This window comes from Galleria mellonella, unplaced genomic scaffold, assembly GCF_026898425.1.
Source record: "Galleria mellonella isolate WM207_F2 unplaced genomic scaffold, CSIRO_AGI_GalMel_v1 utg44, whole genome shotgun sequence".
Lineage (NCBI taxonomy): Eukaryota > Metazoa > Arthropoda > Insecta > Lepidoptera > Pyralidae > Galleria > Galleria mellonella.
This window is the reverse complement of record NW_026442100.1, coordinates 3,768,429-3,796,372: the sequence shown is the minus strand read 5'-3', so window position 1 is coordinate 3,796,372 and position 27,944 is coordinate 3,768,429. Positions and strand designations below refer to the sequence as shown.

The 27,944-nt window shown below is 34.1% G+C and overlaps 1 protein-coding gene across 1 annotated transcript in view; it reads right to left on the bottom strand.

Moving 5' to 3' along the window:
* Positions 1-27,944, bottom strand: part of LOC113510424 (uncharacterized) — a 136,059-nt gene that overhangs the window by 8,899 nt on the left and 99,216 nt on the right. Inside the window, exons 2-3 of the mRNA XM_052898550.1 lie at positions 17,122-17,330; positions 5,514-5,646 (exon numbers count right to left, since the gene is read on the bottom strand). Of these exons, the coding sequence (XP_052754510.1) occupies positions 5,514-5,646; positions 17,122-17,330 (342 nt within the window). The remainder of the gene's footprint in view (positions 1-5,513; positions 5,647-17,121; positions 17,331-27,944) is intronic.

Sequence of the window (27,944 nt, the reverse complement as noted above, 5' to 3'; positions counted from 1 at the left end):
CACGCCATATCCTACCCTTCAAACCGAAACACAGCCATGCAAACACAACTGCTTCACGGTTGAAACACGAATGGGACAGAGGTACCCAAGCAATCGACTTTTGTACATTCTCCCTCCCTTAGACTATTATTTAATTATGTTAAACTGCCATAAAGACCTGGACCAGCTCCTGGGCTACCTGCATTTGAAGTCGCATTTAAAATCGTCACTCCATTAGTGTGGGGTCGTCCTACACTACATTTACCCGTACAGGGACAAACGTACGTACAGTCCATCAGCTTGTTTGGCTCATTAAAACGAAACATGACAAATGAAGAGAGAAATTTAAATCATCAGTACATACATAGTCACGTTATGCGGAAACTACAATTTAATATCCTTTGAAGTAAATGTCTACTTCAAAGGAAAAACATATGAAACAATGTAATAGCTTTATTTACAGAACATGCAACTCTACACAGTGCCTTTTTTGAAAAAAAAACCGCCTGCACTGCATTTATACTCTGTATGTAATAATTTAAATAAAAGAGACTTTTATATTTCTCGTGATCCTGGCATAGAATAAACCCCTTCTTTTCCCATAGGTGTCATAAGAGGCGACTAAGGGAAGGCGAGGGATGGACAGCAGCGTCTCTTAAAATATCTAACTGCGGTTGCGAATCCGCCTGCCAAGCCACTGGCAAAATCATTCTAGGGAAGGCTTATGCTCAGCAGACAGTTAAGGTTTGATGTGATAACCATATATTCCATTTTGTATAATAATGTGCACCATATGGTCCCGGTATAGAACGGGCCACCTCTTTCTTTCCCGTGGGTATTGTGAGGCGACTAACAGAACTTAATGGTTGACGGATGGGCAGCAGTATCCCACTTTAAACATCACCAAAACCTATCTGTGCTTGCCAACCTGGTTGCCAAGTATAGCAACTACTAGTAAACCCAATAGAGAGAGGCTTATGTTCAGCAGTGGACAATTAACGGCTAATATGATTATTATAATATACGAAGTATGATTTCTAATTATTTGTATATATTTTGCTTTACCAGATAAGATCATTTAAATATTGTTTCAATACAAAACAGTACTTATTACTATTAGTTTAAAGACGAAAATAAACATTGTATTCTGAAGCACACAAGTCCTCAAAGTTCTATCACTGCACTAGAACCACTTAGCAATGTTAGTTAATTAAAACTTCCACCTCCATTAAATTCAACAGGATAAAGTAGTATCTCGATAGTAACCCCGAACAAAATTGGTAAAAAGGAACACTTACGGCCCCATTCTGTTCATTAATCGACCCTTTTCAAAGTTTGGGCGCCGAATACGCCAATTTATCTTGTTTGGATATGTGCAAATAAGTCAGTCAGATTAAGCAATTAAATGAATATTTACAAGACAAACACAGGGAAAACGTATTAGTAGGCGTTTAAAAAAAGCCAATAATTTTAACTAAATTATATTACACTAATTATATTTAACTAAGTTATATTTATTATATTTATATTATATTTTTTATATAAATTATATTTAACTAAATTATAATACACATATAAGTACAATTATAAAAAAAGCAAATCTTTTGATTACGCTGTATGTTTCAAACGATATATGTTTCAAATATGCAGACAATTGCTTCAGAAACCACAATCAACGTAATGAGCACTCGATTGTTAATATCTCTCGCAATATGAAGAAGGGAATTTACAACTATGCCACACATATATATTGTAAAACGATATAATTACATTTTGAATTTGCGCTTTGCATTTTCAATTAATAATAGAAGTCTAGTATACAATTTATAGAATACATTCTTGTATTCTGGCCATATTCACACGAGTGGATAGAATTTTCGAATGTAATATATAGTTTATGTAATCCCTTACCAGAGGGAGACTTTGTACAAAAGTCGATTACTTAGGTACCTTTGTCCCATTCGTGTTTCTACCGTGAAGCAGTTGTATTTGCATGGCTGTGTTTCGGTTTGAAGGGTGGGATATGGCATGAATTTACTGGGTACAGAGGAATAACACCTGAGTCCTCAGGAATGGCAACGTATGGGGGATATCATGAACGAAACAGTATACTCTGTTATGTCCATGCTACTGCTCGTGTCTATAGGCGACGGTTACCACTTTCCATCAGGTGGACCGTCTGCTTGTTTGCCATTCTAAATTTTATAAAAAAAAAAGTATCTTTCTAAATATAGCTTTGGTGTGGACAGCTACAGAATTGTTTCTACAAGGATATTTGTATTCGGCTATTTGCTCTCAAAATTATAGATTTTTTACATTTTAACGAATGTTTCTCTTTTCTAAGAATCTTTTTGTTTTTTAAATAAAAATAGTTTTTCTATTTTATTAAACATCGTTGCTAGGTTTTTCTAGGAAACTACAGCATGCGATTCTTCAAAAATGGATATAGAAGTTTTTTTTTAATGCGTGATAATGGAATGGTATCGCGCTATCGGTATACATCGGCGGGTCACCAGTGAAGGATGATAGGTGAGGATGACGCAGGTCAGTTAGCCCATTGTGACGAATTCAACAAGAATTGTTCACGATAGTTTCCAGGTGGAATCATGTGGAGGTCGACCTAATAGAGCATATTGCTAGCAATGGGGCTGTTAAACTCCATGCCAATCCTTTTCACGCCAGACAAAGAAGTAACTTCAGAGTTAGCAACGTGCGTAATGCCCCTGGTACTGCAGGCATTCGTAACTACGGTAAGTGCTTACCATCAGATTGGCTGTATGCTTGTTTACCTCAGTGATATATAAAAAAAACCACACCATCACACCAATCGCTTGGACCTCTAGCTGCTATATCTTATATCAAAAAACCAAGCAACAAATATCTGGGAAACTCATCAGAATACTCAGACTCGAGTCAATTAAGAAAAGTTCTTTTCGTAAATTGTACAGACCGGGATTCGAACTCGAAACCTTATTGACGCAAAGCAATGAATCCACCATTGTGCCACGATTGTCAAACAAAAGTTCAGTTTACAAGAAAAATTAATTGATACTATCACCAACTAGATATTGAATAATTCTTTTTTTACAACACAGGGGGCAAATTAGCATGCGGCTCACCTGATGGTAAGTGACTACGGCCGCCCATGATCACCCATAACACCAATGGCATTGCAGGTATGCTGCCGGCCTTTTAAAAAGGAATATACTCTTTTCTTGAAGGTTATGTTGTCGTATCGGTTCGTAATACTGCTGCTGGAAATTGATTCCAAAGAATGGTTGTGCGTGGTAGAAAGTGCCTTGAAAAACGCACGGTGGAAGACCGCCACTCGTGATTGGGATGAAACTTTAGTTTGTGGCGGGTTGTACGGTGGTGAAAATCAGCAGCAGATATCAATCCGAACAATTAATCACTGTATTTTTTAACCCTACAAGTAATAGTTACGTTAACGTTTTACAGAACTAGGTGTTATCTTGAGGAAGTCCATATCACCGGTTTTTTGAATTAGTATTGAAACGAAGATTGACAGCTGATAAATTATGAAACTTCTGGTAGTAACAGCGGTGGTCAAAATTCGAATGTTGGCAGTCGCACACATACTAATGGTAGCGGAATTAAACAAAATAATTCTAATCAAATAACTAATAAATTATATTATACATACATACATATCTGTCACGCCTGTCTCCCATTAGGGTAGGCAGAAACAATGGAACGCCAAATGCCTCGTTTAAATTAAATTATTTATTTTTTTACTTAAACTGTAATGCACAATTATATAATATTAATAAGTGTACAAATGGCGGACTTAACACCTAATGGCGATAGGACAATTTTTTATTTTATTTATTCATTAGTATATATGTGTACATGGCGGACTTAATGCTAAAAGCATTCTCTCCCAGTCAACCATAGGAAAGTGTCAGAATACTCGAATGCGGTACTACTAATTATTGATATACATACATACTAAAATCACATATATAAACGAATAAATATATATAAATAACAAATATACTTACACATTAATAAAATATACTATATTATACACAAAATTGAGAATAATTATAAAGCACTTACTGCTCAGATAAAGTAAAATAGTGAGCATGAACGTTTATATTTTACGAAATATGATACGACTATGATTCTATAAGGCTAGATATGTTTTCATGTGGGGAAATAGATATGATTAGGGGTAGACAGTCGGAAGGGACGAAGGTTGGTGTAACAAATAATAATTAGTTCCTATTGTATCAAATACAATATGAGTTTACCTCATTACTGTTACTTCATTTATTGTTGTTTCAATTGATAGTATTACGTACTTAGATTATATAGATACAGCATCGAGTCTCAAAAAACGGGTTAATTTTTGTCAGCTAATTGTCTAATTAACTGACTCGTTTTTTTTTTTTATTAACGTTCTATATACTTACGCACACAACATATCTTGACGTATCTATTTTTAATTATTTGATAAATAAAATTAATTTTTACGCATTAAAAAGATGTAAAAACGATAAGACAAAATAAATATAGAAGTTATGAAGGAATCACTCATAACTATTTATCATGCAAAATTGTATCAAAAGTTGACCTGCTTTTCTCGAAGCATTTTTATGGAGACACTAGAGTGTTTACATAATTATATATAAATATATAATTTTAGATCATATAAATAGATCTATCATATAATCTAAAATTATGTATAACAAGAAGATTTGCTCCAAAACAATTATGTGGACCACAAAAAAAAACAATTATAACAAAACTAGCTATTTTGATCTAAAAACTAAATGACTGAATAGATTTTGATAAAATTTCTATAGCACTAACCTGTAAATATATTTTTTTAGAATAAAGAAAGATTTTTCCATATCAGTACACGACTGACGGAGTTATGAGGTAACAAACTAAAAAAAATCCAACTGAATTAAGAACCTCCTTTTTTGAAGTCGGTTTAAACGCTAAGACTGCGTTAAATATAAGTTTAATCGTAACAGAATTAACGGGTTCGATTCTAAGATGCAATTTCTCTATATCTATCCCTAAAATTCAATTTGATCACAGCGAATTATTTACCTTAAAAAGCAATATTAACTAAATTTGTAATAGATTTAAATAAAACTTGTTATAAATTTAATTTGTGACAATCCATAAAACATTTATTTCGCGAAATTAATATTTTTTTTTATATACAACATAGAATGGCAAACAAGCTGACGGCCCACCTGATGGAAAGTGGTAACCGTCGCCTATAGACATGAGCAGTACCACAGACATAACAGAGTATATTGTTTCACCCATGATACCCCCCATGCGTTGCCGTTCCTGAGGACTCAGGTGTTATTCCTCTCTACCCAGTAAATTCACGCCATATCCCACTCTTCAAACCGAAACACAGCCATGCAAACAGAACTGCTTCACGGTTGAAACACGAATGGGACAGAGATACTCAAGCAATCGACTTTTGTACAAAGTCTCCCTCTGGCAATATATATTTTGTTAAAGATTAATAGAAAATAGAAATTTACCTATGATGTCAACGAACTTTGTAGCAATCTGGGTCGCAAATGAAGAGTCAGCAGTAACTTCACAGCTGAAGTTGCCAGCGAGACTGAGATCTAAGCGTCGGAGAAACACTTGCGTCCCGTTGGATTGGTTCATCTGAAAATATCGTAAAACACTTTGTAGTTTTTTTTTTATGGTTGAAAATGGTATGGTAACCCGCCTGCACTAACGAGATACGCTGGCGGAGCACTAGTTAAGGATGATAGATGAGAATGAAAACAGGCCAGTTAGTCCATCATGATGAATCCATCAGGAATTAACCATAATAGTTTCCAGGGGGAACCGCGAGGAGGTCGACCTGGTCGGGTATATTGCTAGCAATGTGATTCTCAGTCTCATTACTAACAATCCCTTTCCCCCCAGCACTTTGTAGTACAAACAATTGATAATGAAGCCAATTCTATACTAATAATAAAGTGGTATGTCAATCAATCACGCTCGAGAAGCTGAATGGATTTGAAAGAAGTTTCATACTATATCTTACATTGTCACATTATCATATCAACCGTTATCTGTCCACTGCTGAACATTTTTTTTACAACACAGGGTGCAAACGAGCATACGGCTCACCTGATGGTAAATGACTACCGCCGCCCATCACCCGCAACACCAACGGCATTGCAGGTGTGCTGCCGGCCTAGGTCATCCCATTGGTAGGGTTTTCCAGTAGTTGTCACACTTAGCAGGCGGGTTGACAATCACAGTTAGGCTTTAGTGATGTTTTAAGAGAAACGCTGCTGCCAATCACTCGCCCTCCTTTAATCGACTCTTACGACATGCACGGAAAGGGTAGGGATGGCCTATTCTATGCCGGGACCACACGGCGACCATTCCATTATCACCCATTAAAAAAAGCTAAATTTTATCACAGTCAATTCCCAATTCCTGATCACGCAGCCGAAGTCGCGGATAAACACAGGTATTATATAAATTAGAAATCTCGTATACTTGTCACTGCGATATTGCACAATTCGATGAAAAGGCTGACAAAGTAAATTTAATTTCGGTTATAAATAAACCTATTTTTAGACGAACTGTTTACATTTGTACGTATAGAATATTGAACAAGTACTTGAAATTGTATGAAAATTTATTTGTCTACACAACGAGGTATTTAACCATATAGTTCGCCTTATAATGATTACCATAAAACTATCCCATTCATATGCACGTTAGTAATATCAAAAATATTTATTTATTTATTTAAACTGTAATGCACAATTACGAGTATATAAGTAAGTGTACATATGGCGAACTTAACACCTAATAGCGTTCTCTAACAGTCAACCATGAGGCAAACAGAAAAGTAGGTGGTGCATTTACTACTGAAATATATTCCATGTGTGTGTATATATATATATATATATATATATATATATATATATATATATATATATATATATATATATATAAAAATATATAAAAACTCGGTGTGCTCAATAGAGCGAAGCATTACTTCACGCCGGATCAGCGATTAATGCTTTACAAATCGCAAATCCGGCCCCACATGGAGTATTGCTGTCACTTATGGGCGGGAGCACCTAGATACCAGCTTGAACCCTTCGACTCAGTGCAACGACGAGCTATGAGAATTGTCGATGATCCCATGCTTGCAAGCGGTATCGAACCCTTAAGCCTTAGGAGAGATTTTGCCTCACTCTGCGTGTTCTACCGCTTATACAACGGATTGTGCTCAGAGGAATTATTCAATATGATGCCTACGGCCACTTTCTATCATCGTACGGCTCGCCATCGACAGGGAGTTCACCCTCATACCTTACAGCCTAAATGGTCGCGTACAACGCGGTTTCAGAGATGCTTTCTCCCACGAACACTCAGGTTATGGAATGAGCTCCCTGCCGAGGTTTTCCCGAGAGACTACAGCATGGGGTTCTTCAAAAGGGGGGTAAAGAGGTTTCTTAAGGGTCGGCAACGCGCGCGTAATACCTCTGGTATTGCAGGCGTTCATAGGCTACGGTAACCACTTAACATCAGGTGGGCCGTATGCTTGTTTGCCACCTCAGTGGTATAAATATATATGTATATATATATATATATATATATATATATATATATATATATAGTCACTTACCATCAGGTAAGCCGCATGCTCGTTTGCCCGCTGTGTTGTAATATATATATATATATATATATATATATATATATATATATATATATATATATATATATATATATATATATATATATATATATATATAGGTTCTGTTAAACTAATAGTATTGTGAAGAATTACAAAATCCCTCAGACAGTTTTTAATTAAAAATTTATTACTATATTCAAATAAAATGGTAACAACAATACTAATGGACTGCTATTTTATTCAAGACCTTTTCTCTATTTATTAGGTACATCAATAAATGCGACAGAATAGACTATTGCAGTATCACGAATTGATATCGGAAAAGGGTCCTACTTTTATATTCTGTTTCCCCTGTAAGACACTTAATAAAATATTGTTAACATCGTTTTCAACTTATCGACGAATTTTATATGGGCATCGCTAAATTTATAGGCTATAAACGACATATTGTAATAGGTCTGTACAAAAAAATAAAATGTCAAAATTCTGTCGTGTAAAAAATAACAAATGTCGTCAATTAGTATTTATATAATTGTGACGATTCGGAGGGAAGAGATTGTTAGCAATTGGATCTAACAACCTATTGCTAGCAATATCAAGTCGATCTCCACGCGGTTCCCCCTAGAAACCATCATGGTTAATTCTTGTGGAATTCATCACGATGGGCTAATTGACCAGCTTTCATTGCCATCTATCATCATATCACCGATATACGGCATATACCGATAGCGTAGGTAGAGTAACCATTCCATTGTCAACATCTCATGTTTTAGTGCAATTAAGAATATATATATATATATATATATATTTAGCTTTTACAGAGCAGGTAGGGTAGAAGAAACTTGTGATACGAAATGGAATCATACTCACATAAGGAACGAATGTCATCAACATCAAACTGTTGGTCACGCATCTCTTAGAGTATTAATAAAAAGGGTAAAATGTACACTGTATGCTAAGTCCATCGTGTATACCATATTTGATTTTAATCAATGTAAACGCTTCAGACTGATTGAATGACATTCAAGTAACGTAATATCCATAAGATGTGTTCCACAAAAAAAAAACAACTTCACTTGTAGCAAAACCAGTTATTCCGATTTAAAAACTAAACTACTAAATATTTTTTTATAAGTAGATCCTTTCAGAAATAAAAATCCGAGTCGGTTCATAACTGTATAAAAAAATACTACGGAATTGAGAACGTCTTTCTTTTTGACTTTGTACAAAAGTCGATTGCTTGGGTACCTCTGTCCCATTCGTGTTTCTATCGTAAAGCAGTTGTGTTTGCATAGCTGTGTTTCGGTTTGAAGGGTGGGATATGGCGTGAATTTACAGGGTACAGAGGAATAACATCTGAGTCCTCAGGAATGGCAACGCATGGGGGTATCATGGGCGAAACAGTCTACTCTGTTATGTCCGTGGTACTGCTCATGTTTATAGGCGACGGTTACCACTTTCCATCAGGTGGGTCGTCAGCTTGTTTGCCATTCTAAGTTGTATAAAAAAAAGTTGATTGACAAGTTAATGAACTTTCTCATTTATAACGCTAATACATTGGTGCTTTGTTCATCCCCATTTTACATCTTAATGACTAAGTGGAATAGTGATACTATAACACTTTAACATCATCATTAATAGAAAGAACAATTAGAAACACCAATATTATACCAACATTAATATTTCAACTTTCCCTTTTATGTTGTTCCCCGATTGACATTTGATCCTTTCCTTAACTGAGACAACTCTTTTGCTTCATTCATGCATATTTGATGTAGGCTCATCGTTGATTCTAAATTTAGAATCTTTAAACTGATTGGAGTGAGGCAGATGTATCAAGTTACGAAGTTATAGGTTATAGGTCATCTCATCAACTACATGACAGCAACACACACATTAGACAAAGCCTTTGTCATAACTTTGAAGTATTTTAGATGGGAGTATTTCACAAACTGGAGCACGTGGCTTAATTTCATTGAAATGACGTATTAGTTAAAGTTTGAACCTTATCCGACAAGTTAACTGATGTAATAATATAGAATATGTACCAATATACCACGTCTATTAATAGACCCTTGTGGATCTTATTATTCTGGATTTGGATATTGTAAATATGGAATATTTAGAACAACAGACAAGCAAGGACTGAGTTCAATGTACAAGTGACTTTGATAGTGAAATTACAGAGTCTAATGTCATAATATTTTAGTACTCAAGAATGAATAATTTAATTGAACTAGGTTACATTTTATGGAAGTACATGTCACTAATTATTTAATTAGAGTTATTTTGTTTAATTCCGCTACCATTAATATTTATGTGATTGCTAACACTTGAAGATTGACCATCACTATTACTACCAGAAATTCCACGACCTTCCATATTAGTCACCAATCTCCGATTGCCATTATGTTCAAGCACGTTTTGTGAAACACCAGAGAGAGACTTTGTACAAAAGTCGATTGCTTGGGTGCCTCTGTCCTATTCGTGTTTCAACCGTGAAGCAGTTGTGTTTGCATGGCTGTGTTTCGGTTTGAAGGGTGGGATATGGCGTGAATTTACTGGGTACAGAGGAATAACACCTAAGTCCTTAGGAATGGCAACGCATAGTGGGTATCATGGGCAAAACAATAGACAGCTAAATGTAGACATCCCCATAGAAAAGGTTTTGCCAGTAGTTGCGAAGTTTGTTAGGCGAGTTACTTCGAACCTTGATTGCTAAAAATGTTCAAGGCAATGCTAAGTATAGAGAGATTGTTAATCACTCTTTTTCAAATACTATATACCTACAAATTCTCGAAGTCTAAAGACTGCCTTGTCCTCAAGTTAGATTGTGACAGTACTAAAAAGGTACTTGTTACTACCAACTCGACTTATAATAGTTCAATATTATTTACTTACATATTTATTATTCAATTGAATCATTATAACTATATATATTAAACAAACTGACGGCCAACTGTAATTTAGTACCTTTCTTTTTACTGCAATATAAAATCTTAATTACGGTACTAAAATTTAAAAAGGCAATATAAAAGGCAATTTGAAAGGACCATACTGCGACGAAGTAACCTCTCGGAAGACATTATTACTTTTAGACGGTATTTAAGTATATTGTTAGTGTATTTTTCCTATTTACTGACGTGACAATGGGCTGATCGCATAGCTTGAAATGGTTCTCCAATAGATAGAAAAGTTTTTGAGTGGGGGCTCCGTACAAGCAAATGCAGTTCACAACTCCCCATTATGTGAAGTGATGATAGACAGACAGATAATCCTTATTGTTTCCTCCAAAAAACTACATAAAATGATGATCTCAAATGTATTGCAAGGATTGGATCTACATCCACCCATCCAGCCACCTACGTGGCTTGGGACTATTTCTTATGACAGTTCATAAAGGAGATCTGTGTTCAACTGCGGACAGATAACGGCTGGTGTGACGATAGTGTGCCAATCGATACATAATATTTTTTTTATACAACTTAGAATGGCAAACAAGCTGACGACCCACCTGATGGAAAGTGGTAACCGTTGCCTATAGATATGAGCAATACCATGGACATATCAGAGTATACTGTTTCGTCCATGATATCCCCCATGCGTTGCCATTTCCGAGGACTCAGGTCTTACTCCTCTGTACACTGTAAATTCACTGTCATATCCCAATCTTCAAACCGAAACACAGCTATGCAAACACAACTGTTTTACGGTAGAGAAACACGAATAGGACAGAGGTGTCTAAGCAAACAACTTTTGTACAAAGTCTTCTTCTGGTAAAGTATTCTCTGGTAATCTATAGACACTGTCTATCTATCTAATCCATCCACATCATCCCACTTATCGTGCGTACATTGTTTTAGTTACATTGCTTCAGTTGATTGGTGTTTCAGTTGGTACTTTATAGTAATATTTTACTTACAAAATGCGATGATTTATTTCCGTTCTCATGGGTTTTCAATAAAGTTACAACAATCTTAATAATATAATAAAATTTAATTTAGACAATGTCTGGTATTTGGGAGATATTTAAGAAAAATGTATATTGTATGAAATTAGTCTTAACAAAACCAACACACGCCATAAAATAATTTTTTTAGAAATTTTGTCTTTCTGCCTCTCTATATGTTTGTTGCGGTATCACGCAAAAACAACTATACCAAATTAGATACGGTTTACACAGTTGTATTCCCGAAGGTCTAACTTAAAATTAAGTGTATGTTTGATCTTAATATACCATCCAGAAGGGTTATAATTCATTGGTTTTATATTTTCTAAAATTAACGTGTACGAAATAGCGGACAAAAATCTGATAGTATTTGTATATTGTATTTGTTTTACTATACTAGTAAAAATACCTTCCCTTTTGAAGAGATTTTACTCAAAGCAAAGCCTAGACAGCCTCTGTAGTATTATAATAATGAGCTTACAAACAGTCACATACATTATCTACAGTTTGTGATCTCAAATCGAGAAGTCGACGATATTTTATTAACTGCTTCTATTTTAGGTAAAGAGAATTGAATGCTAAAAACCTCTAAATAGATATATTTTTTCTCGAATGCTTAAAATGTTTTCGGAATTCATGTATGTGGGATTCTTTATTTCAATAGATATATTTGTTCACGACTACCTAAAATGTTTCCAGAATTCATGTATATGATTATTTATCCATATATGATGGTATATTACTAGCAATGGGACTGATAATCCGCGTTACTAACAATCCTTCCCCTCCTCCCGTAAATGTCGTAAGAGACGACTAAGAGAGAGCGAGGGATGGGCAACGGCGTCTCTCTTTAAACAACTCCAAAGCCTAACTGCGAACTGGAGGTAAGGGACTGTTAGTGATGGTGTCTAATTGACTCGTTGCTAGCAATACACCCTATCAAGTCGACCTCCACACAGTTCCCCCTGGAAACCGTCGTGATTAATTCTAGTGGAATTCGTCACGATGGGCTAACTGATCTGCCTTTTCATCCTCACCTGTCATCCCTCACTGGTACCCAGCCAGCGTATCCTCATATCGCAGGCGGGGTTACCATTCCATTATCACCCATTAAAAAAAACCTAACTGTTGTTGCCAATCCACCTACCAAGCGTGGGAACTACTAACAAAACCCCCCAAGGGAGAGGCTTATGTTCAGCAGTGGGCAATTCAATGCGGATATTATGATGATGGTCATTTTAATTTAACAATTCTGATAGTATGGTTATATCCAAAAACTAATATTGTTAGCAAATAAAAAATAAAAATAGAATGCGGTTTATCTGATCGTAGTAAATTAACTTAGGCCGGTACCCGTATCCTTCTACGTTTACACTATACACGTTTCGTTATTCTTTCATCTGACATTTTTCCACTTGTCGGAATCAATATAGCATTTTATATGGCATTGTTGTTATTTTAGTAAACGTCCACCTTCCTTGTCTTTCTCACATTTGGCTGAGTAAACTTTAAAGATAATTCAATAGGAAGTAAGTCTAGTAAACACGTAGGTGCTCTGTTTTAAAATGTAATCTCAAGTACTTACTTTTAAAATGAGATTTATTTATAGTAATTATAATAAAGTCGTAACTAAATGATGCATGTACATAGAAGATATTTTAACAAACGACGATAATTCGAGGGATTCTTAATAAGAGCAATAGAAGGTAGAACAATAATATTCTTCAGAATATTTGTCTGTAAGTTTGTTTTGGCATCATGCAGAAACTACTACACGAAATTCGATGCTGTTTTTTTTTACTATTGTATTCTTGAAAGTCTAACTTAATTTTTTTTTTATAACACAGGGAGCAAACTAGTAATGCAGGTAACCGGGAACACCCGCAACACCAGGGGCATCGCAAGTGTGCTACCGGCCTTTTAAAAAGGAACATGCTCTTTTCTTGAAAGTTATAATATCGTATCGGTTCGGAAATACTGCTGCTGGAAGTTGATTCCAAAGAGTAGTTGTGCATAGAAAAAAGTGCCTTAAAAATTTAATGTTTGCTTTATACGCTATACAGAAGCGGTTACCTACTTAACTCAAACATTCGTAGAAATGAAACAGCTGACTAATTAGCAAAAGAAGGGGCGAAGAATTCCCAAAAGGGACCAGATCCTTACTGTGGCATGGTTCGAAGCACAAATCTCAGATACCTCAAACTTGAAAGCTTACAATTAGCAAATAATAGCTTGATGCTAGGATTAAATCACTCAAAAACTCTGGGTTAGTTCTTTACTAAGGGTTTTTCAGAAAATATATATATATATATATATAAGAAATTAATTCTTCTGAGTAAAAATAATATGTATGTATCAACAAGAACACTTACTGGATACTGCACACTAAACAAGCACATGGCTCAACTAAACTTATGTCCAACTGTTTGCAGACTTTATCACATTGAGGAAGAAACGCCGCAGCACTTTGTGACTTTAAGCCTCTTATACAAAAATAATATACCTCTTTTGAAAATTACCTGAGGAGATAAAAAATATCGCTACAAAAAAAACAACTCAAAATTCCTATCATTGATAGGAATTGGTAGTGAACTTTAAAAGGGCGAGTACAAAAGATCATGAAAAGGTCACAGGTTTTTCTGACTGGAAACACCCACCCGTCTTTCAATAATAATAGATACCTACTTCAAAAATCCACGCGCATACAAGGCATAATCCATGCAGTATTAAATTACAAAAAAATATGTCGTCAAAATACATCTTAGTCTAAAAAAAAGTATCCAAATTTATTCCATTTGCCCTTGAGATTCAAAGGTAAAGAGCCAATAATTCTTTCGCAGCAACCCAAGGAAACGCTAGTTCAAACAGGTTTTCGTCTCGCACAAACCATACAATCTAAATACGATCTCTAGGTGATGGAAATGGGAAAATTTGATAGCAGAACGTACAGGATTCCCTACACCAGATGTATTTAATCGGAGGGCCGCATTGTCCTTGTACAAATGTAGAATAATTAATTATTTGAGTTTTACCTACGATTTCTAATATTTAGACAGGGGGAAGGGGATTATTAGTAACGGACTCTAACAACCGTATTATTATTATTATTATAAACGTATTATATCTCTACGTGGTTTCCCCTGGACACCTTCGCAGTGAATTCTTGTTGAATTCGTAGTAATAGACCAACTGATCTGAACTCATCCTTATCTATCATCTCTCACTAGTGACCCGCCAGGTGCATTTCGATAATGCAGGCAGGGTTATTATTCCATTTTCACCCATTAAACATAATATTAAGACAGTGCTAATTTATACTTGTAAAAATGGAGTATTTTTATAATTCACTCAACAGCTTAAAAATATCAGACGAAATCAAAAACAGCGAAATGGTAAAAAATCATTTAAAATGTTATTGACGTATTAGTAATTTTTTTAATAGTTGTTAATGGAATGATAACCCAGGCAGTGTTATCGGTACACGCTGGCAGTGTACAAACGATCAGTTAGTCCATCGTGTTGAATTAACCATGATAATTTTGAGATGGGGTTACGTGGAGATTGGCCTGCCAAGGTATACAGCTAGCTATGGAGTCATATCTATATTTATACGTGCAGTACAGTAAAAAAATTTTGATTTAATAATTGTCTAGTATTATTTAATTCCTTAAAATTGTTTACTTTATTTCATACTGTATAATTATGTCAAAGTAAATGCTGTGAATACCTTCAATACGCATGTGCATTAATATTGTATTGTATTTAATGTTTGTTATATGTATTATAATGCAATATGCTGTTGGTGTTCCTTTAAATAAATAAATTGTAAATTTAGCACTGCACGTACTAAGTTAATGTAGCGCCCCACCATTTTTATCTTAATTTTCTTTATTTGTATTTAGTATTTAAGTACACTTACTAACAAAAAATTAACTCAAATTGTCTTAAATAAAAAAATAAATAAAATTCATTAGTATATGGTATAAGATCATTTTTATCTATTAGAATTGACAGTTGAAATATATATCTTTACCAACGTCGTTTACTCAATTTAACCCACAACAGTGGTAAATGACTGATAAATATGTAAGTTTATGTAAGATTTTATTAGTTTTAATATAACAATCTGTCGTTATTTAGTAACGTCATCAATATGAATGCGACCCACTAAAAATACATTGCACCATCCCTTCCACAGCAGAAAACATCAATCTAACCAGAGAAGACAGTGAACAAGGAAATGGATTATAATAATTAAGAACCCTTTAAATGCATATTTCATTCTTTACAATTCTATTGTAGTTGAAAATGGTAATATTGAGATAAATATCTATACTGGCGCTGATAGTGAAGCGGACGGTCGTTAGGCGAAGGACAATAAGGAACATTTTTCACTTGAAGTTATTTACGGTTATTGTAACACTAATAAATGAATAGGTAATGAGACTGTTAAAAGAGGTACCTAACTAAGGGCCAGATTGAATATACGAACTGACTTTTTATACCCGATATTGTACACGTTGGCTTCAGACGCAGGAAAACCAACGAAACATACCGCTACTAGATGGCGTATCGAGGTAAAACATACACCAGCGGGTCTACCATGAAATGAAATTCAGAAGTTTCGGACTCCATTTCGTGTTTTTGTTTACATCAAAATCGGACCAATAAATGTAGTTTAACATTTCGTTCGTCATACATTCTTTCATAAAAGTCCAAAGGAACGATATTTTAACATTTTTAATATTTCCAAACGGCATGTATTATGTAATTTTAATATCAAATTTGTGTTTCTTTAGGCTCCGAAATTTCGGCAAACATTTCATGATAAGCCCTCTGTTTTGAAATTAGACCTTCTAGAATACGATTGGAAAAATCTCATACAAGTATGTTAGTTTTTGCGTGATACCGGACTTTGCTCCGGTATCACGCAAAACAAAATACATGTCTGTACGTATCTTTGCTCCAGTAGTCGGTGCTAAATCGGACAAAAATTTCTAAAAATTATTGTTTTAGCTTCTATTGCTCTAAGGCTCTTGATATCACCTTTTCTTAAGTATCTCCCATGTACGGACATAGTCTAGTTACAAATTTATTATATTAATAAAATATATCAAAATTTAATCCTACAAAAAAAAACTAATTGTGACAATATTTATATGAAATCATTAAGAGAATAAATTTTATAGAATGCATAAATAATCATAAAAATTGATTTACAATACAATACGAGACATTCATTCAACTAAGCACAATAAAAAATCATTTTTTTATTAAATATACTTTATGATTACTACAAAATTAAAAAATAATAATGAAGCTTTATTAAATCAAACTACTAACTACTTGCACTCTTTACAAATAATATAAAAATTTATTCTATAAAAAAAAAACTATATAATACCTAACAAAATTTATAAGACTAAAATGTATTAAAAAAACGATATCAAAGTCAGTTCATAATAAAATAAAAAAAAAAGTCAAGCAAATTACAAACAACTTATTTGATGCAAAAACTCACATCAACATAAATTCCTGGTAGACCAAACACCCTATTATTTGGTTCCTCCAACGGTGTAAATCTGTAGAACTCGTGGTTCCCTCTGTACCATTTCACGGTGTATAGTGGCGCCCCCTGCATGTCTCTGTAGCAGATCAGAGCAGCTGTACCACCTCTGATGACCGTGGCAGGCTCCACCACTAGTCTGACGTCACGGAGACTGGTGACACCTGGTAACCAATAATTTATATTTTATTAATAATACGTATCAACTGTTTTAAAGATTTCAAAATAATTCTAATTAGTTCTTAATTAGATTCTAAATTACATTGTATTCTCTTGTATCCTGGTAATTAATTTATTATTATTGATAATATCAACTAATTCTAATTTGTTCTAAATTAGATTAAATTCTAAATTACATTGTATTCTGTAGTATATCTTATGTAATATTTTAAAACAATTCTACAAACAATATAATAATTATTTTATAACCAGTAGAATTTATTTTCATCCTGTTCTCAATACTGATTGAAATCTTCTAATTGAAATCTCAATTTTTTTATTATATTTTTGAATAAGAATAAGAATAAGAATAATTTATTTGCTCGAAATGTGGTACAAAGGACTTAAAATGGTAACTGAGCTACACATTTCGCCTTATCTAAAGGCATGCAAATTTTGTCTTAGCACATGTTAAGTAAAAATTTATTAATTATGTATGTCCAAATAATTATTCTAAACACATATTAATTGTTACATTGAATTAGTTAATTATGTCAACATTTAAAAATAGTCGATATTGTAGTTATAAAGCATTAAAATTGTACATGTCATATTATTAATATTATTACGTAAAATGCATTCTTAGTCTAATCTGCCATTCCGACTTACAAATTCTTTTATCGTGTAAAAACACTTTTCAATAAGCCAATTTCGTAGTTTTCTTCGGAAAATTTCAAAGGGCATTTCACGAAATGACTGGGGTATCTTATTGTAAATATTTATGCACATCACAAAACAATTTTTATGATAGAGGCTACTCTTACATATAGGCATGTGTAGTTTGGTAGGGTCCCTTTTGATAAATTTATTAATTTCACAAATTTTATTAAATAACTGTGGGTGCTTTTTAACAAAGATTCCAATTTCTAAGATATATAAACTCGTAACTGTTAATATTTTGTTTGTTGCACTTGTAAACTACATTGTTAATGCATTTATAAATATTGTGAACAAGAGTGGATTTATCTCTGACAGAGATCTCTTCCAGTTAACCCAATACAGTTAGAAAGCATGTCGTTATCGAGCAGCTGATGTGTTACAACTATTAATATTTAGAGTACATAAACAAATATACAGAAAAATAAAAATAAACAATATAATATAAATAAATATAATACCTATCTACTTATATAATAAATGTTAAAATAATTTATTGCTTCATCAAATCTGAAGCCATTTTTTAATTGTCCTTCTTGCAAAAATTACATTTGACTCTTTACGATATAGTACATTCAAATCTGGAGCCATTTTTTAATTGTCCTTCTTGCAAAAATTACATTTGACTCTTTACGATATAGTACATAGAATAAAATTTTTTTACAAGTAGAATAGTTTTTCAGTTTAATCAAAATTTTTAATTAATTGTACGCAATCTTTTTGTATATTCTTTGTTTACTTAGTAGCTTCTTAAGTTACTAAACGATTAAATGCAGCAATGATACATAGTATGTTTACTTCACCTTGTGCCCCGGCATAAAATGGGCCACCCCTTCCTTTCCCATAGGTGTCGTAAGAGCCGACGAAAGAAGGCTCGACGAGGGATGGGCAGCAACGTTCTTCTTAAAACATCCTCTAAGACCTAACTGGGATTGCCAACGCCAAGCGTGGCAACTACTGACAAAACTCCCCTTATGGGGAAGACTTAAGTCCATAGTGGACGGTTAACGTCTCAAATAGTAAATGTTCACTTCAATATCATAAGACCAGAAATTTAGTTAAGGATACCGTCAATTTACAATTAATATTTTGTTCCAAAATGGGCATTGTCAAATTAATCTATCCTATTGATTCTTCACACGGAATGGATTTTATGAAAAGAGTCATTGAGTTTGAAGCCGTAATCGTATTAAATACGGATGACAAAGTTGCTAAGAAGGTATACACGAGTGAGTTAACACCAAGAGAAGTTATATGTAATTCTTAACCAAAAATGAATTTTGATGATATTAACATTTTGGGTTTAGCCAACACCGGTAGGAGTGTAATTGTAAATAAAGTTTTAAACAACTAAAATCGAAAAGTCAAGTACTTAATTAATTATTGATAGATTAATTTGCGATTCTGTAAATGATAAAATTAATTATGGAAACCTTACAATGAAAATTTAAGACTTTATTCCACAAAAAGCACTGACATCGATTCAAAAACCGATTTTGTTAAAATTTCTATGGAACCGACCTAAAAATATATCCTTATTAATAAAAAAAAACAGAATTTTATAAATCGGTTTATAACTGAAGAAATTATGAGATAATACACAAAAAAAAAATAATAAAAATAATAAAAAATAATAAAAAAATAAAAAATACAACCGAATTGAGGATCTCCTTCTTTATGAAGTCGTTGAAGTAAAAAATACAACTAAATTGATAATTCCCTCCTTTTTTGAAATCGGTTGAAGAAAAACACATCCAATATCGATTGTAGTTGAAAAATATCGAAGTTCTAGTTTGCATTGATGTTTTATTATTATTGTTATATCACTTTACTTACTGTCCACTGCTAGACATAGGCCTTTCCCATAAAGGTAGTTTTGCCATTAGTTGCCACGCTTGGCAATCGAATTGACAACTGTAGATAGGCTTAGGTGATATTTTAAGAAGGGCATTGCTGTTCATCCCTTGACAATGATAATGTAATAGACAATTGATCGAACTTAAATTTTTATGTATTAATGTTATATTATTATTCATGTACTTTTATTATTTACATATGTAGGTATATAGAGCTGTTTTTATTGTATTATATATTCAATTAATTTTTTACTCGGTATTATTTAGTTTATCTTTAACTGTACGGTTATTACCCTTATACATTCTACAGTTTTCTTTCAGTTTCTCAAAGGTTGCCTGTAATAGATCCCTTTATGGGATAAGTCCGCCATTGTATATTAAATCATTTATCAGTGTTCAATGTGAATTATGTACAATAAAGATTTTACAATACAATACAACTGTTTATCACATACACAAAAATGCCTAATACTAATTATTACCAGAGGGAGATTTTGTACAAAAGTTTGCTTCGTCGTTTTGCTTGGGTACCTCTGTTCCGTTCATGTTTCTACCGTAAAGCAGTTGTATTTGCATAGCTGTGTTTCTGCTTGAAGGGTGGGATACGGCAGTGAATTTACAAAGTACAGAGGATAACACCTGAGTCCTCAGGAATGGCAACGCATGGGGGGTATCATGGGCGAAACAGTGTATTTTGTTATTTCCATGGTTCTGCTCACGTCTATAGGCGACGGTAGTTACTTTCCATCAGGTAGGCCGTCAGCTTGTTTGACATTCTAAGGTGCGTAAAAAACCAGGTACGAATACACATTTTTACCGGGAATCGAACCGGTGACCTTCTGAGCAACGTATTAAACCACTGCACCACCGGAATTACAGAATTCGTATTGAATATTTACATGTAATTTCTGAGCTCCGCAAACATATCTGTGACGTTCCATTCAACATGATAAATTAATGTAATTTATTTTATCGGAAATGCGGAATGTAGTCACAATATCTTTTAAGTGTTTCTCGAAAGGAAGTGATTCTCAATGCACAATAAAGCTTATACCCGTATAAACAAACAGACGACTCATCTGATTTTTCTGTCTACATATATTACGCGATTACATCGCCAACTCTAAATCAATTTTCATAATTCTTTTTGTAATAGGTTTACTTCCGTGTTGGTTCCATATTCAAATTATATGGAATTTTTTTATTTTTATTTTCTTTTTCCCTATAAAGACTTCTAGTTTAAATAATTTACAGTAACATTACAACGTCCATATGGCTTGTGTGATGTAAATATTTAGGTATTATTATGCCGTGTGGTCCCGCCATAGAATGGGCCGTCCTTTCCTGGCTCGCGAGTATCATGAGAAGCAACTAAGGGAACTTAATAGTCGAAGAATGGGCAGCAGCATCCTTTTTAAAACATCACCAAACTATCTGTTAAACGTGCTAACTACTGCCAAATCCCCCCCCCCCCACTCCCCTCTTACTTCCCAACTGTAAACTCCCATAAAAAATGACCATATTCCTTATGACAGTCTATAGGGGGGGTCTGTGTTCAGCAATGGACAGATAACAGCTGATATGAGGGGGGAAAGGGATTGTTAGTAATGGAGACTAAAAATCCCCCTGGGAACCATCGTAGTAAATTCCTAGGGAATCCATCATGATGAATTAACTGACCTGCTTAGTGAGAAAAGGATTGTTAGTAAAGGGGTCAAATAGCCCTATTGCTAGCAACATACCCAACTAGGTCGACCTCCTCGCGGTTCCTCCTGGAAACTATCATAATTTATTCCTGATGAATTCATCATGATGGGCTAACTGGCCTGTTTTCATTCTCATCTATCACCCTTTACTGGTGCTCCGCCAGCGTATCCCGTTAGCGCAGGCGGGGTTACCATACCATTTTCACCCATCAAAAAAAAGTCGATATGATGATGATGATGATGATAATTGTAAATATTTAATCATTTAATGACAATAGCTTGCTTACAGAAAGTTATTGTAACTAATAGTCAATAATGCTAAACTATTAAACATATTCCCAGAAAACAAGGACACCTATTTGACTATTCTGAAACCGTAGAGTAAAGGCTGATGGCGTATAATTTTATGGGTGACAAACCCCATAAAGGGTTCGCTTTTGTTTCTCTATCTAAATAGTACCTATTATTAACCCACATAACACATACATAGAGGATAGAAGTGTTTAGAATGGAAATTACTACCCACCAACTAATGTTTAAGCCGTAAATGGCATAATATTATCTAAGTCCGTATCTATTTGTAGAAACATCATTAGGTCTGTAATAAATTTATTTATAGTTAGTTTATTGTACTTTATAACAATAAAGTTGTACTAGGCGACTAAGGGAGGGCGAGGGATGGGCAACAGCATCCCTCTTAAAACATCTCTAAAGCCTAACTGCGTTGCTAATCCGCCTGCCAATCGTGGCAACTATTGGCAAAACCCCCAAGGGGAGGCTTATGTTCAGCAGTGGACAATTAAAAGCTGGTATGATGATGACGATTCCATAATATACATGGGAACTGCCTCTTAATCATTTTAAACACAATTTAAAACGTTGCCTCCAAAAAAAAAGTTTTTATCCGCTAAAAGATTTTGTAACAAAAACATTTTGATATTTTAATTATACAAATAAATTTATCGTTTAAGACGTTTTAGAAAATTAACGTGCTATTTATTTGCTACTTATTATTATTATTGTGATTTAAATAAATATTGTTACTGTAATAATTGAATTTTTTTAGACTGCATTTTACATTAAAACAATGTGGCTGAATATGGCATTCTGTAATACTAATCAAGATCTATTTCAACCATATTTTGTTATTATAATATCCGCCGTTAATCACTTCTGAACCAAGGCCTTTCCCATAAGGCCTTGGTTCAGAAGGCTCGTAGATGCCGTGCTTTACAGGCGGGTTGAATACCGCAGTCAGGCCTTTGGTGATGTCTTAAGAGAGACGCTGTTGCCCATATCTGAAGTGTAAATTCCCTTAGTCGTCGACACCCATGAGAAAGGAAGGGGTGGTCCATTGTATGCCGGAACCTACACAGCAATCATATTTATGTAAATAAATAATAATAATTATTATTACTATTATTATATAATAGTAGAAAATAAAAAAAGTATAAAACGCAAAACTATATATATATATATATATATATATACACACACAAAAAATACAAGAGTGAAGAATAGAAGTCCAGAAGAAAGAAAGAAGACACCACGCTGGCATACACAGACCAACAGTGTATGCCGGCTGCAAACCCAGCAACCCGGAGGTAGTCGCCTCCGGAGTAGAAGCCGGGGTAATGGGGTACGCCTCGAGGCCTCTACCTCGCCCACCCATACATCATCTGGCGGGCAAAGAGAAGCCCCTGTTGTTGTTGATATAAAAGAAAACTGAATTGTACAAGAGTTTTCTTGTGTCAATGTCAGCGAGTAGTACAGTTGTAATTTATTTCAGCTATTGAAGTGTTTTGCCTACGACAGTCTTCTTAGCCCTCCAAGGAGGGCTTAGGTAAGGACCTCGGGGAGTATTGCCCCGAATTCATCTCTGGGGTCGACAACCCCAATATCACAGAGATCAGTGCCTCAGATAACTGGCTCTCATTTGTTTTTTTTTTCACAGGTTTCTGCAAGGGGAGCTAAATCCCTTCTTCTACTTCTTGAGTTGATAGTATATATCTTTTAAAGCCCTTTAACCCTCCTCGCATGACTTTGTTTCAATTCATTTCAAACATCTTTATTCGAATAGACTTGTTTACAAGCACTTTTAAATCGTCTTTTTTTAATTTATAATATGTTTCAGAATGTTATTATTTCTTGAGAAGTACTTATATATATATATATATATATATATATATATATATATATACTTATAGTGCCATAAATGTTTTGTCCTTAAGTTATAAGATAATCGCTTAGTTCGGTCCTAGATGGCGCTCTATAATGTCAAATTATATTATTTATATACTTATTTGAAAGCGATTAAACATTTTAATTAATTACTGGAACACAATCTCAATCCCTAAAAAATATTATAAATACGTCTGTTATAAAAAAGCTTTTATTTTGCTCTAAGACATCACTATAAGCCTTTACAAATTGAAAATTCTGTGAAATATACAAATAAAAAAACATTATTGTATTGTTAATAGCCAAAACAATCTAGAATTACTTTCTTTGAAATAGTTCTAGAAAAATCTAATACTACGAATATAAAAAATTTGATTGTTTGTGATGGATAAATTCAAAAAAACTACTTAACTGATCTAAAAAATTATTTCACTTATGGAAAGCTACATCATCAGCAAGTAAAATAAAGATATTACATTATTTTCGAAAATTCTATTTACCTGTGTGAAACCGGGAAGGCTCGCTAGTATTATATATATAAACAAGGACCCAAGTCTGTTTCTTTATTTGATGGGTGAAAATGGTATGGTGGAGCACCAGTGAAGGGTGATAGATGAGAATGAAAACAGGCCAGTTAGCCCATCATGATGAATTCATCAGGAATTAACAATGATAGTTTCCAGGGAGGACCGCAAGGAGGTCGACCTGGTTGGGTATATTGCTAGCAATGAGATTCTCAGTCTCCATTACTAACAATCCCTTTACCCCCATCCAAGCCTGTTTGTGTAACTTTTAAAAAACTGTTCAAAACATTTTAGTAAGGCTGGTATTTTGGCGTGTGTGAAAATACTGCACTAATGTTTTTTAAGATTTCTAAAATGAACGGTCTATTTAGCAATTTGATATGTGCGCGTTTATATATGTAGTTACCCCTGCGCCTCTCACATATACCGTCTACTGTTCTCGCACGACCAGCGGATAGTACAACGCAAAAATTTTACCGGCTTATTGTTTTTATTTCGCATTGTCTTCTGACCAACTGCATCAATTAGTATGCTGTGGAAAGTAAACTCTATCGCCGTCAAATTTTCATTTCGATTTAGCTATTTGTTTTTATAAAAATTTGTAAGGTATATGTGAAACCTGTATGCAAACTTAATTTTGTAACATTTATTTTACTTTTAACATAAAAACCATCTATTTGGCTAAAATATTAAACTTATATTTATATGGTGTCGCGGATTATTTTGTAAAGCTAAAAGTAATTCATATTTTTGTTATAGGTTTTATTCCTTTATTTCAAACCGTACAAGCAGCTCATGGCATAATATAGTATTTTGCAGATTTCAAATACATTTATTGCGATTAATTATTGAAAATATATATTTAACAAAATAAAATTAGCCTATTGTACTCAAGAATAATATACTTTTCTAGAACAAAAAGAATTTTTAAAATTGGATCTGTAGTACCGGAGATTACCCCGAACTTCCGAAATCACAAATTTACCTCTTTACGGTATTTATTTATTTATAAAAGATACACCAACAATATGTTCACAATAATTAAATAGACTATGAACAATATGATAAGTAAAAAATGAAAAAATAGCTATTCAAAAATGCTTAAATCCAAGTTTACTTGAATAACAATATTTCTTTCTTTCTTTCTAAGCTTAAAGTTAGATGAACATATCAATTAGAGGCGTATACAGCTCTTACAGATAAGTGTTAATGTATACCAAAGCAACAATCAAACAATTAGTGAAGAATTAAATATTAATCTTAAATATAATTAATAAGCTTATAAACTGTATAAATTACTATAAAAAAAAATTTTAATAACAAAAAAAATAACAAATACATCAATTTTCCTCATAGATAAACAGAAGCGACTGAAATCCCAGCACTCCGAATAGTGAAATCCGACATAGTCCGCAAAACACACTGTGTACTTGTTGAGAAAACACATTCTTCCGTTTGAATATAAATTACCCACTTAGATATTTCGATTGAAGAATCTGGATTCAATTTGAATGCCTTATTTCATACGGTGTCCGCGTCGCAATATTTTTTTTTCTCAACACGCTGTCCCCAAGGCATGAGCCGTAGATATTGGGATATTACTATTTATCTTTTTTGGCGTTCCTCGCTGTGCTTTATTTTGTTCACTAGTCGAGCGCGCGGCTGCGTTTACATTAACTATAATAACTTTCGATCACAGAGGAAAGGGATTGTTTGTAACGGGGACTAACGGCCCCATTGCTAGCAATATATAAGGTCGACTTCCACTCGATCCCTCCGGAAGCCGTGAAAAGGTCGTGGTTTTTTCTTGATGAATTTGTCATGATCGATAGTCATTCGCATACTGGTAGTGGAATTATACAAAATAATCAAATAACCAGTGATAACAAAATACCCAAAATCAATATGTTTCTTGGGTATTTCTTTTATATTTTTGTTTATTCTTTATTCTCCATTCACTTTCCTTTATTTTAAATGCAAGCTATTCGATAATGAAACTGATATGTGAGGTTGCTTTGTATACATTCCTCTTAGATGAATTATTGTAATATTTATTTTAGCAATGCGACCACCATTTTGTATTGATACAAGTTTGCATACTTCACTTGTCGCTTCTAAAATGATGTAAGCTAATGTAGCTTAATGTATAATAAACTACATATTATGAAACAAAATCGATTCCCATCTCTCTGTCCTTATGTATGCTTAGATCTTTGAAACTACGCAACGGATTTTGATGCGTTTTTTTTAATAGACAGAGTGATTGAAGAGGAAGTTTCCTATGTATAATATAAGTATAATATAGTAGAGAAATACTGATAATTTTAAAGGTTTCTAATGTAATGTCGTAATGCAATGGCCGACGACGCTTTTTAGTATCAGCGTTGCACCCGTGCGAAGCCAGGGCGGGTCGCTTGTAATATATAAACAAGAATGGAGTTTAGGTATTTATTAATTTATGCTTACTGTTTTTTTACCATAAATAGTTGCGGTCTTTTTACCATTTGCTATGTCTTGTCAATATTTCGAATAACGTATATTATAATGTTGCATGTTGGCATATGGTCCCAGCATAGAATTGACCATCCCTTCCTTTTCCATGGGTTTCGGAAGAAGTGACTAGGGGACAGCGGGGGATGGGCAGCAGCGTCCCTCTTAAAATACTTTCAAAGCCTGACTGCGGTTGCCAATCTGTCTGCCAAGCGTGGCAACTACTGGCAACATCCCCAACGGAGAGGTTAATATTCAGCGGTGGACAGTTAAGGACTGATACGATGGTGATGAATCTTGCATGTTATAATAACCTATTTATAACAAACAATTATATTATATTTTGATTGAGAATTTATTAACTTTTTTTGCGTATACATAGTTTCTATATTGTTTGTAATAGAGACGAACATAAGCTACCTTTCACTTATAAAGAGGACTAACATTGCATTTACTAGTTACTTCTAGAAATTATTTCGCCTTTCTCAATGTTTGTTTGTCTGTGCGTGTGTGTCTGCGTACGTGCGTGCGTGTCTGCGTACGTGCGTGCGTGTCTGCGTACGTGCGTGCGTGCGTGCGTGCGTATATGTATACGTGCGTGCGTGTGTGTATGTATACGGGCGTGCGTGCGTACGTGCTATGCGTTCGTGCGTGTAGTGTGTGTACGTGTGTTTGATTGTTCAAATGCATGTTCATGTGCGAGTATACTCGCCAGCACACGCGTGTGTGTGTGTGTGTGTGTGTGTGTGTGTGTGCATGTTCGAATGCGTGTTTATGGGAGAGTGTACTCGCCCGCACACGCATTCTGGGTATGTATGTGTACAATTGAAGTCATAATATATTTACATCTTATCATCAATTTATGTGTCCTCATAAAATATTCAATCAAATGAAATACCAAATTACAAAGTTCGTTATAACAGACTTTTTGTAATTTCATTTGTATTCCACACTATGGTATTCCACCCGCAGTCCCTTGTTAAATTAATGTATTCGCGCGGCCATAACAAAAGATGAGGAAATAAATTGCTTAACTCCCGGCCATCTTGCATCGCACAATCTTTAATGGAGTTAAGTGTGCTCACTTAATACTACATTGACCGGTTAATCCGGGCCCTAACGTCAGTAAGATTAAGGAAGTATGT